This window comes from Amia ocellicauda, chromosome 7 (assembly GCF_036373705.1).
Source record: "Amia ocellicauda isolate fAmiCal2 chromosome 7, fAmiCal2.hap1, whole genome shotgun sequence".
Classification (NCBI taxonomy): domain Eukaryota; kingdom Metazoa; phylum Chordata; class Actinopteri; order Amiiformes; family Amiidae; genus Amia; species Amia ocellicauda.
In genome coordinates this window covers 14,784,144-14,796,382 of record NC_089856.1, presented here as the reverse complement: position 1 = coordinate 14,796,382, position 12,239 = coordinate 14,784,144, and the positions used below count along the sequence as shown (strand labels likewise).

Sequence of the window (12,239 nt, the reverse complement as noted above, 5' to 3'; positions counted from 1 at the left end):
CAGTGTCTTGGAGGAGTCGGATTGTTGATGTGGCATTGTTAAATGCTTTCTTGTAGTCAATAAATCCCAGGAACAGAGGGAGCTCATATTCTCTGCATCTTTCCAATACTTCTCATACAACTTGTATATGATCCATTGTGTTGTATCCACTTCTGAATCCTGCTTGTTCTTTTGGCTGGGCGAAGTCCAGGGTGTCTTGAAGGCGATGTATTAACATCTTTGTAAATACTTTGTATACGATGTATACTTTGAAGACTAATGGGCCCATAGCTTTTCAGATCCTCTCTGTCTCCTTTCTAGTGAAGGAGGCTAACAGTGGCGTGGTTCACTTTATATGGGATTTGTTTAATTTTGAGACACTTTGTGAAACGTTTTGCAAAAATGTTCTCCATTTCTTCGCCAGCTTCTTTCTGGAACACCATCATCTCCAGGTTCTTTTCCATTTTTCATCTTGTTTATGGCATAGCCTACTTCTGGAGTCTACTTCTGGATGTGCTATTTCACTTGTGTTCACTAAGACCTTCTTTACTCCTGTCATCACTACTATATAACTTTCTGTAGAATTCTTCCATTCTTCTGATAATCGCATCTCTGTTTTTGATTGTTGTGCCATCATTAGTTTTCAGGGCAATTATTTGATTCTTTCCTATTCGGAGGTATAGATTTGCATTTTTGATGTTCCCATTACTGTCAAGGCTTTCTTTAAGCTGTTGTTAAACTTTCTTTGTTATCCTCAGTAATATGTTTCCTTACTGTTTTGCACAACTCAATGTAATTAACGTTGTCTATTTAATTTCTCTTATTTTCTGCATAGGTCCTCTTGTTTCATGGGAGATTTTTTGTTGTTGTTGTGATGTGATATATACATCAAAACAAAAGTTAACTGCACAACTAGAGAATAATAACTCATCATGAAATATGCACGTCAGCAATAATATAATAAAAGGCGAATTTACATTAATAATGTTGGACTGGACTGGAGTGGACCAGACTGGACCAGACTGGACTAGAGCTCTCTCCCTCCGGCCTAGCTGTGGCCTCTAGGACACGGCGACTGTGGTACAGGTGACTAGGGAGAGGGTGGGGGGGCCATTAATATTGAGGGACGGAATAAAGGAAGAAGGGGGTACATACGTCCACAATGAAGAAGTCTAGCCAGCACCAGGCATTGGTGAAGTACTTGACGAAGCCATAGGCCACCCACTTGAGCAGCATCTCCAGGATGAAGATGTAGGTGAAGACCTTGTCTGCATACTCCAGGATGGTGCGGATGGTCTTCCGCTGCTCGATGTAGATGTCTTCAAAAGCCTGGGGGAGAGGACACCCATTATTCCTGTATTCATTTATGTGTTCATTAGTGTACATATTCACATACCATTTTTTTTTTACTTTATTATTTATAATCTTAATTCAGAAGACAGTTATTATATATTTTTTTCTGCCCCTTCCCCTGTTCCTCTCCTCACACAGGAGAGAAAAGGACAGTTACATGCCCCTTCCTGAAGGTTAATTGTTGAGGTGCCCGCAAATCTCCCCACCGTGCACTCCCTCTGTGCAAACAGCAGGGCTGGGGCACCAGGGGGAGGCCAGGGGCAGCTCTCAAGGAGGACGCAGCAGGGATAGGATCACATTGTGTTGTAGTTCATATCATGTAAATACTCAGCTCCTACACTGTGGAACTTTGAACACAAGTCACCAGGAAAATAACATCTGACAAAGATTTATATAACATAAATAAACATAATGCAATTGCACTTCCCACAACGCTCTGCTACACTACCTCTACTGTACATTTCCCCCCCGTAGTACTGTAGCTAGAGTAGCACAGACAGGGTAGCTGGAGAATGTAATTACAGGAAGGGGAAGATGATGCTGGAGCACTCTGTCAGGACTGGGAGTCTCTGGTGTAAATTCCTGTCCAACCGCCTCAGTTATGAGCACAGTGTTAACATCTAACTGGATATCGGCACAGGCTGATGCTCTGCACATTTGCAACTACTTTTTCTTTTCTTTGTTTAAGAAACGTTCAGTGACGTCCCCAGGGAGGTAAAACCACAGTAATGATTAGCAGCTGCAACCTAAGCCAGAATAAAGGGTGAAAGGCCAGTGCATTATCCTGCTTCCCCTTCCATTAAGGACAATCATATTATATATCATAAGCAGAAATTGATTATCTCCCACACTAGCGCTTTTCAATGGGAGGGGGGTGGGGGTGGGGCAGTCTTCTCATTGGAAAAGGACCACTTCCACTGCAGTTTCTGATGTAGCCCAGTTCAAAAGTCTTCAGGCTGTGGCAGAGAGCTCCCACTTACAGCCCTTCTGCCATTTTGTCTCTCAACAGAAATGTTCTTCTGCAGTCTTCATGTACATACAAGAATGAATCGTCTTTACGAAGACTCTGCACACTCCCGGGGCCCCGCCCATGCCCCCCACCCAGCCGGCGGGTAACGTACCAGGGCACCGCTGCTCAACAGGATCATGAAGATGATGAAGGTCTCAAACCAGTTGTGCTCCACGATCAGGTAGCAGGTCTTCCTCAGGAACCACCAATACTTGCCCCAGCCCTCAGTGATGCTGACGTCACAGCACTTGAAGCGCGCAATACAGCCTGTGGGGGAGCACAGTGGCTCAGAGCTCCAAACCCAGACTCACACGGCCTGACTCAAGCTGACTCTGCTCTACTGTACATACACTGTGTCTGTGCTAAATACTGTAAATATATCACTGGCTTCTACAGCAAATGGGAAGTCTGAATGTTTTATATATATATACACATATTTGTTTTAGCCTTTTTTCATCTGTAAGATAATTAATAACCCAGACCCAATTTCATCACATCACAGTGGGTTGAAGAAAAGTGTGACAGAGAGAGAAGATCACACAATTCCAGGCTGGGGTGAGGTGTGGGAATGGGTGTTTGCTGTTCAAACCCAGGTTCTGGTTCACACCTTTGTGTTTTTTCATGCTCGTCTGCAAAACAGTGCTAATTCTACATCATTTAGTGATGATCTAGTTTTCACATGCGCACACATATATATAATATATATATATATATATATATATACACACATACACACACACACACACACACACACAGTACTGTGCAAAAGTTTTAGGCAGGTGGGAAAAAATGCTGTAAAGTAAGAATGCTTTCAAAAATAGACATGTTAATAGATTATATTTAATCAATTAACAAAATGCAAAGTGAGTGAGCAGAAGAAAAATCTGCATCAGATCAATAATTTGTGTGACCACCCTTTGCCTTCAAAACAGCATCAATTCTTCTAGTACTGTTATATACAGCTCTGGAAAAAATTAAGAGACCACTCCAAGTTCAGAAATCAATGTTAAGTGGTCTTATATATAAATATATTATATACACTGATCAGCCATAACATTATAACCACCTGCCTAATATTGTGTAGGTCCCCCTTTTGCCGTCAAAACAGCCCTGACCCGTCGAGGCATGGACTCCACTAGACCTCTGAAGGTGTGCTGTGGTATCTGGCACCAAGACGTTAGCAGCAGATTCTTTACGTACTGTAAGTTGCAAGGTGGGGCCTCCATAGATCAGACTTGTTTGGCCAGCACATCCCACAGATGCTCGATTGGATTGAGATCTGGGGAATTTGGAGGCCAAGTCAACACCTTGAACTCATGATTCATCAGACCAGGCCACCTTCTTCCATTGCTCCATTGTCCAGTTCTGATGCTCACGTGCCCATTGTAGGCACTTTCGGCAATGGACAGGGGTCAGCAGGGGCACCCTGACTGGTCTGCGGCTATGCAGCCCCATACGCAACAAACTGCGATGCACTGTGTGTTCTGACACCTTTCTATCAGAACCAGCATTAACTTTTTCAGCAATTTGAGCTACAGTAGCTCGTCTGTTGGATCGGAACACACGGGCCAGCCTTCGCTCCCCATGTGCATCAATGAGCCTTGGCTGCCGGTTCACCGCTATTCCTTCCTTGGACCACTTTTGATAGGTACTGACCACTGCAGACCAGGAACACCCCACAAGAGCTGCAGTTTTGGAGATACTCTGACCCAGTCGTCAATTTGGCCCTTGTCAAAGTCGCTCAGATCCTTACGCTTGCCCATTTTTCCTGCTTCTAACACATCAACTTGGAGGACAAAATGTTCACTTGCTGCCTAATATATCCCACCCACTGACAGGTGCCATGATAATGAGATTATCAGTGTTATTCACTTCATCTGTCAGTGGTCATAATGTTATGGCTGATCGGTATATATATATATATATATATATATATATATAGATAGATAGATAGATAGATAGATAGATAGATAGATATCAGGGGGCCTGTAGCCAGGCTGTCCAGGGGCGTCTCACCCTCAGTGAAGCATGCGTCCGGGTCCACGTACTCCTCCGGCTGCTCCACCACCACCACATCCTCGACGTCTGGCTTGATGTCTATGGTGCTCCCTTCAGAAGAGCTGGTTTCATCCAGCTGGGGGAAGAATATGGGTAAATAGTTCAATTATTATCAACTTCAAATAAAACATGGCATGGCATGCCAACTCTGTAATTTACTCCAGGGAGGGACGAGGACAGAGACAGAAACAGGTATTCCAGGCTGCCTCCTCCTCCAAACTGGGTCAAGGTGACCTGAGTGCTGCCTGTGTGATGTGTGTGTCTGAGCAAAGAGGCCACCGCTCCCCTTCGCCATACCCCCCACAGGCTGTGCGCCCAGCTCTGACGGGCACTTACAGAAACACAGGACCACCATGCCTTGTGCATCTCTGTCTGTGAGCATCTCTCACTTCCCTCTCCCTCCATCCCTCCCTCTCTGTACTCTACTACTTCCCCCTTTAACTTTCAGTCTTGAGCGAGAATCCTTTTCATGAGCAATCAATTTTAAATGTAATAAAAAAAAAGACATCCCAGCTTTAAACATTAATGGGTGTATCTATACTTTTACTATGTCCTGAAAGTTTCATTCACATCCATTGCTTATAAGATGGAAAAAAGCCACTAGCCAGGCCCAGAGATGACCCAGCCTAAGAGATGGATGTGGAGGTGGAAGAGCTGCGTGCCACACGGAGTGCTTTTGAATGGTTAGTATACATAAATGTATAGAGTGGTCTGTCTTTCTCAGGTGTTACTCCAATAAACATTTTAAGAACTCGTAAATGATGTCTACTGTACAAATCAAACTCACATTCACATAGAAAACAACAGGGACACTGTAACACTTAATGTTTCTGATCCAGACAAAATAAGGCTAAAAACTGTGATGATGCCAGGTTTTTTGGGACCTGACCCAAGAGAGATGGGTCTTCTAGCTTTTGGGTAAAAAAGGGAGGTGAACTTTAATTCTCTTAAACATTTAATTAGCAAATCTTAATGTATCATGACTGTTACTAATTTTTAAAGTTTTAAGAACATATCATGTTTTAAATTGCTAAGCGTTTAAAGCGTGGATAATCAAACGGGTACAAAATAAGCAAATTAGCACAATCCTGTGTTTTATTACGGTATTTTGTAAACAGTGAAAACAAATATATTGATTACATTATAGATCCTACCAAGTTAGTAATTTCTAATTAAAAGCAGGTGTTCTTGTGGTAGCATTGGTTCTCTTCATGAATTTCAGCCATTGCCAGCTCAGTACCTGCTCCTTAGAAAACACATGGAGAGATACCAATGGCCCTTGCTGTGTTGGAGCATTCATATATTATACACCTATTTACCATGGAATATCTCCCCTGGGTGTGTTATTATTTTTGGGTATTGCATTTTCATTAGCGCTAATGCAGCAAACAGCTTGAGAAACGGTGAGCTTGTGCTGTTGTGACGTCGTGCATAAATTAGCCACAGCTTCGAGTGAGCTGGACTTTTCACAGTGAACTTTTTATACACTTAAGTGTTAAAACCTACACATAACAACTACACAGACAGTTGTTTTGACCTACCAGCAGTACTATACATTTGAATTCTGAAAAAAGTGAAAAATCATGACACCCCAGCTTTAATATAAATAAATGATTGAATTCCGTGATTACTCAGGTTTTGTTAAGTAACAATAACAGCAGAAAAACACTCACAGAAAACCTGTTCAGCCGCAAAGGAAATCAGGAAATGAGCACAACAGGTAAGCAAAGCAGCTGATCGGAGGTAAAAGAAAAACCATACACAGACGAAAGTCTTGACCACACAGCCATTTCCTGAACCACAATAAGACATTTCCTCACCGCACATTAATATCAGGCACCCAAGCACTAGCCTACATCTTTGCTACTGCTGGTGAGGCAAAACCCACACTGCAGACCGAGATCAGTGAAAAAAACGCATTCTCTGTCCTAAGTGTAGACTTGTGCTGTCTCTGGATGGTGGACACTGTACAGTTGCCCCCTCACGGTGTACACATTCAAAGTCACTGACCCAAAAACTTCTCACTTTGTGCTGATGGGCTGTAGCAACAACAACAACAACAACAATAACAACAACTGTGACGAGGGCGAGGTCATTTTCTGGCTCACCTCCTTGCTGCCCTCGATGTCCGACTCGCTGCTGAAGTCCTCGGTGTTGAGGTTCTCAAAGTCAGACTCCCCGACGGCGATGGGCACGCGCACAGTCAGGTTGGGGTTGTGGATGAAGGACATGCGGTCTTCGTCAATCATGTACTTGCCCACACTGCTGCCAATACCGCTGGTGGTGCCATTGCCGTTTTTCTGGAAGTCCATCTCGCGGTTGATGTCGGCACCGGTGTGGTTGGCGATGCAGTTGACCTTGTTGTACATGTCGTCCAGGGGCTTCACCTCATCTGTCACCTTCTTCTTGAAGTAGGTGGCAGCGAAGATGCGCAGCTTGGCCTTGGCCCAGGCGATGCCCTTCTTGATGCGGATCACAGAGATCTGCAGGTTGTTCATCTCACCATCATCATCCGTAGCCGCCAGGTTGTCCGCACTGAATGAGCTCAGCAGTAAGGCCAGGAACAGGTTCAGCACCTGCAGAGGGGGAGAAGAGAAGAGGAGAGGGAGGAGACAAGAGAAGGATGGAGAGTTATGTGAGAAAAGAGCAGGAATGGGGGAGGAATAAATTAATAAAGTTAAATTTCTATAAGACGAAATTGACTGCACTTTGTGATTCTTTATCTTGTGGGATAGTGTTGTGAGAGGGCGTAGAGACTGCAACCCTTCATCAATTTTTCGTGTCTGCCCCCTCCCAGGAACACAGACTAGTGCCAACCAGCCATCATGAAAGGGAACAGTACTAACCTGACAGCCCAATCTGGACAGATTTGGACAAACTATGTGAAAACTGATGCAACTTCTACATCGACAGACCAACAGAAAGTTATTTAAAAAAGAAGCTAGAACCCTGGAAAACAAACAATAACAACAACAAACAGTGCTGCCGACTGTCCTCACCACCAAGTTGCCGATGACCATGACCATCATGAAGACGATAAGGCACATGGCCTGGCCCGCCACCTCCATGCAGTCCCACATGGTCTCGATCCACTCGCCACACAGCACTCGGAACACGATGAGGAAGGAGTGGAAGAAGTCATTCATGTGCCAGCGTGGCAGATCACAATCCAATGCAATCTTGCACACACAGTCCTTGTAGCTCTTGCCGAACAGCTGCATGCCCACCACGGCGAAGATAAACACGATGATGGCCAGCACCAGGGTCAGGTTCCCCAGTGCGCCCACTGAGTTGCCGATGATCTTGATCAGCATGTTGAGTGTGGGCCACGACTTGGCCAGCTTGAACACCCTCAACTGGAAGAGTGGGTGGTGGAGTGGGGTGAGGAGGGATGGGTTCAGAATGGGGTTTTGGCAAGGTGGGATGGGGTGGGTGCAGAATGTGTTGGAAGAGAAAGGGTGGGCGAAGGAGGGGGTATTGGCAGGAACAGTTAATGTAGTGTAGTTGATTTAGAAGTTTGGAGGAGGAGAGAGAAAGAGAGAGAAATTGAAACACTAACAGATTTTCATTTTTATTTAATACTTATGTAATTCATTGTATTTTATAAGACTTATTTTACTGTACTGCATTGTACAGCATTTTACTGTATTGAGCTGTAATATATTTTACTGTGTTGTGTTGTACTGTGTTATATCATGCTGTACTGTACCAATCGGAAGGATCGCAGCACAGACAGTCCCTCCACGTCGGCCAACCCCAGCTCCATCAAACTCAGGCTGACAATGAACCCATCAAAGATGTTCCAGCCCTCCTGGAAGTAGTAGTAGGGGTCCATGGCAATGAGCTTGGCCATCATCTCAGCTGTGAAGATCCCGGTGAACACCTGCAATGCAGAGCAGAGAAGGGCATGAGATAAATAAATAATGCTTGTGTGCGTGAATAAGTGTAATAAATTAATTAACTCACAAAAAAAGGTCAACGTACTCATGGATTTATTTATCCATGTTAAACCCCTTGTAACATTTACTATGTTGATCCATCTAGGACTGATTTTACAGACCGTAATCTGAAAGGCCCATTACACATCACACTGCCAATGTACATTATAAATAAATAAACAAATAAGTTTCAAGCCAGTCCGGCTCACAGGCTGACTAACTCGGGGCTGCACTCCGCAGACACCCAGGTGAGCCACTGGAATTTGTCAGCAGCTGCGGCTCAGCACTGTGCTGGGCAGACTGTGCCATTACTCAGATTCTATTGATCTGGCCCCATGAAATATTCATGCAAGGCTTCAACCCTGGGCCCAGGCAACATCAGGACTGCTGATTCAGGAAGAGAGCAGAGTGGAAAGGGGAAGGAAGAGCAGCTCATCCAGCATAAGAAAATACAAAGATAAAAAAGAGGCTGTGTATTTAATGATGTCCCCATCAGGCCCCGCGAGTGAAGCTGGGCAAGGAGCAGGAGGGGGAGGAGGAGCATGAGGAGAGAGACTGACTATGAGGACATCAGAGGGTGGAGACTATTGCTGTAGATATTGTGCTCCTGTATTAGTGTGTGTGAGAGTAGAGTACCAATGAATAGTACCTTGCTCAAGGGTACAACAGCAGTGTCCACCACCTGGGATTGGACCCACAACCCTCCATTGAGAAGTCCAGAGCCCTGACCACCACTCCACAGTGCTGCCCCTAATGCAGGGTGCAGCTCTTCAGAAACACACATTTAAGAGCTAGACTTACCAGGTTCCCCACAGACAGCACGTGCTCGAACTGGGGCGTCATGGGGTAATGCTCCATGGCCATGAACAGGGTGTTGAGGACAATGCAGATGGTAATTGCCAGATCCACGAAGGGATCCATCACAATCAGGTTGGTGATCTCCTTGATCCTCACCCACAGCGGGCAGCACTCCCAGATCAGGAAGGTGTTGGCAAACTTGTACCAGCAGGGTGGGCACTTGCGCTGTGACTCCTCCAGTTCTGAAAGACAAGCCGGCCGTGCATTTTACACCAATGTCCTCGAGAGGGACGCGTCTGCATACATCATCATGCAAGAGGGAAGAAAAGGTATTAAAGGGCTGAAAAAGATGGATAGGAAGGAGGAGGAGGAGGAGGAGGAGGAGGAGGAGAGTGGATGGGGGGAAAGAAGGAGTGGGAGCAAAAGATTAAACAAGAGGGAGAAGAGAAGATGAATCAAGTGAATCAAGCAGAGGTAGGTGAAGGAAGGGCAAGCAAGGGAGGATGAAGAAGGAGAGCAAGCAGAAGAACAAGTTAAAGCACCAGTAAATGAATGGGTACCCTCCACGAGCGTGTTGGTGATGACGCTCATCACACTGTTGGCACGGTCCTTGCGGCCAAAGGAAGTGTTTAGCTGGTCCACCGACACCATCAGGGAGCCTGAGTGCTTCTTCTTCACCTCCACCTCAGTGGTGGGCTGCGGGGCAGAGGGGCAGGCTGTGAGAACCGCGGGGCTGACCACAACACTCACCCCACAGAGAGCTGGCACTGGATAACACAGCCAGCAATCTCTCTCTCTCACACACACACACGCACACACACACACTGCAGTCTATCACACACACATGCTCACAGACACACATAGAAAAGGCCAGCAAACAGGATCTCTGTGTGAGAACTGGGTCTGAGCTGCAGGACAGGACTCACACACGCACCTGGGAGGGCTGTGAAGATGGCAGCTGACCACAGCTGATAATTCATAAACTGATGGACTGATTTTGTATTCTTGACAATTAAAGGGAGAAGCACAAATCTAGCAAAATCTCCAATTTCATCGTTTCTTTACTTTTTTTATATTCTTTCTGTTTTGGGGGTTTATTTGTGTTTTTTTTTGGTGCCGTCCAGCGGGAAGCTGACCCAGAATGGGCTGGTTTCCTCTTCTCTCTGCATTACTTGACTCTCCTGGAGTAAACTCGCTCTCTCAGTCTATATTCTGACTAAAAAACCCAGCTAACAGAAACTCACCTGCGACTGGTGTGCTACAGAGTACACCTCGGACAGAGAGCACTTGCTCACCCACCCCCTCACCGCAGCCTCCCCACGTCACCCACTTTCCCCAGCCCCAGCCCCCAGCCCCAGGCACTGATACTGGGGAGTGGATCAGGGGGCGGGACAATGAGTTCCACATGCACTATCATGCACTGGATTAAAAAGCAAATTGTAATAATCATAATCATAATCAAGAAAACCACCACACAGCATAGGTTATTTCCATGCCAAGTCAGAAAGATTCAGCACTAGGACTGAGGGAAGTACAAGGATGTCAGACTAACATGCTAACTAGATGGAGAGAAGTTTCTAAGAGGTTAGGTTTGACTACTGCACGTTGCTTGGAAAGAGAGACAAGAGAAGGAAGAGGAGGAAGAGAAAGATTGGGGAAGAAGAGAAAAAACTAACAAAAAAAACTACAATATCAGAGTTGTCAGAGTTGCCAGAGTTGCCAGTCCTTGAAAAACAATGGCTTGGGATTTTTTTTTGGGAAGGGCTCTTAATAAACAAAAACAAACAAACGAACACCTAAAGGAAGTGGAGTGTAGTGGAATCCAGTACAGTGAGTCACAGCAAAGAGCTGTAATGCAATGATTATATCAATTCATTTATTTTAGTTTATATCTTTATTTTGATCAGGTTTATCAGTAGCTTCTCGGATTTCAAAGGAGCCTCTCATAATCCTGCACCCCCACCCACTTCTACCGTCAGTACTGAGTCACTCGTGAGTTCAAGGTGCATTTCCTTCCTCTGTGAGCTACTCCCAGAGCAGACCAGCACAAAATGGCTGGAAATACCTCAGACCTAAACATCAATAACAGACAAAGTAAAGACTAGTTGGGGGTGCAGTTCAGAAACTGAAAGATGCATAGCTGGGGGGCAGACCCCACCACCCTCCACCCATGGCCGTATCCTCCCTGTTGTGAGCTCCCTCAGGTTGGTGTGCTTGAAACTCCCTCGAAAGAGCAGCATGTTTTGGGAGGACCTCTTTAACACTATGAGAGTCCCTGGCATACAGCAAGACCATTGTTGGTGAAGGTGTTTGTATAGATTTGTGTTCTCAATACAAAACAAAAACAGGGAACCCACACATAAGGGATGCCCAGTGGTAAACAAGAATAATATTACACACATACACACACACACACACAGACATGTAAGAAAGAGTGAAAATGACATCCGGGTAGGGAGGAAGTCAGACAATCCAGTAAGGAAAGCCAACTGTGTTTCCCTGTATAAATTCCAAGCCATTGTTTCAACAGGGGGAGACATGGGATGGGGAAGGGGCAACAATCTCATCACACGAGCCAAGAAGAAAGATGAGGGAACAGAGAGAGGACATATGTCCAACAGCCCCAGACCCTGCCCTACAAACGTGGTGCCATGTGTGTTTAAAAGCACAGACCCAACCCTGCTTTACCTTGACAGCCCCGGGGTGATTTTCCGGCTAAGTTAAACACACACAGAACAACGGGGAGGTCACTGATCAATCAGTAAGTGAAGTTACACCAATATGCAAATGTCTGCGTCAGGCCATGGGTGGCACAGAAGGGCAAGGCTGCACCCAACACTGCTAGGTTTGTGCCTGCTCTGTTTCGTGCCTGACAATGTATCCCACATCACATGGTCTCATTAGATCAGGGCTGCTCGTCTTTAACAAGTCCAAGGCTCTGTACAGAGATTCTGTTTTATATATGCTAAGAAATAAATAAGAAATATATAAACAACACATAGATGTATATAATTATATATCCATTGTTTCGGGGGCTTTTTTGGGGTGGTGGTGGCAGTGGTGGGAGTGGGGGGCAGCATACAGAAGAGGAGAGAGAGTTCAAG

General features: G+C 45.4%; 1 protein-coding gene across 5 annotated transcripts in view; it reads right to left on the bottom strand.

Moving 5' to 3' along the window:
* scn8ab (sodium channel, voltage gated, type VIII, alpha subunit b) overlaps positions 1-12,239 on the bottom strand; it is an 81,949-nt gene that overhangs the window by 23,916 nt on the left and 45,794 nt on the right. For 3 of the 5 annotated variants that reach the window (XM_066708651.1, XM_066708649.1, XM_066708650.1), the window contains 8 exons: positions 9,696-9,831; positions 9,139-9,377; positions 8,109-8,282; positions 7,399-7,755; positions 6,508-6,975; positions 4,358-4,475; positions 2,454-2,608; positions 1,135-1,308 (listed from right to left, as the gene is read on the bottom strand). In XM_066708651.1, coding sequence (XP_066564748.1) covers positions 1,135-1,308; positions 2,454-2,608; positions 4,358-4,475; positions 6,508-6,975; positions 7,399-7,755; positions 8,109-8,282; positions 9,139-9,377; positions 9,696-9,831 — 1,821 coding nt within the window. Of the gene's footprint in view, positions 1-1,134; positions 1,309-2,453; positions 2,609-4,357; positions 4,476-6,507; positions 6,976-7,398; positions 7,756-8,108; positions 8,283-9,138; positions 9,378-9,677; positions 9,832-12,239 lie in introns of all 5 variants that reach the window. The other 2 variants (XM_066708647.1, XM_066708648.1) reach the window with 1 other exon arrangement.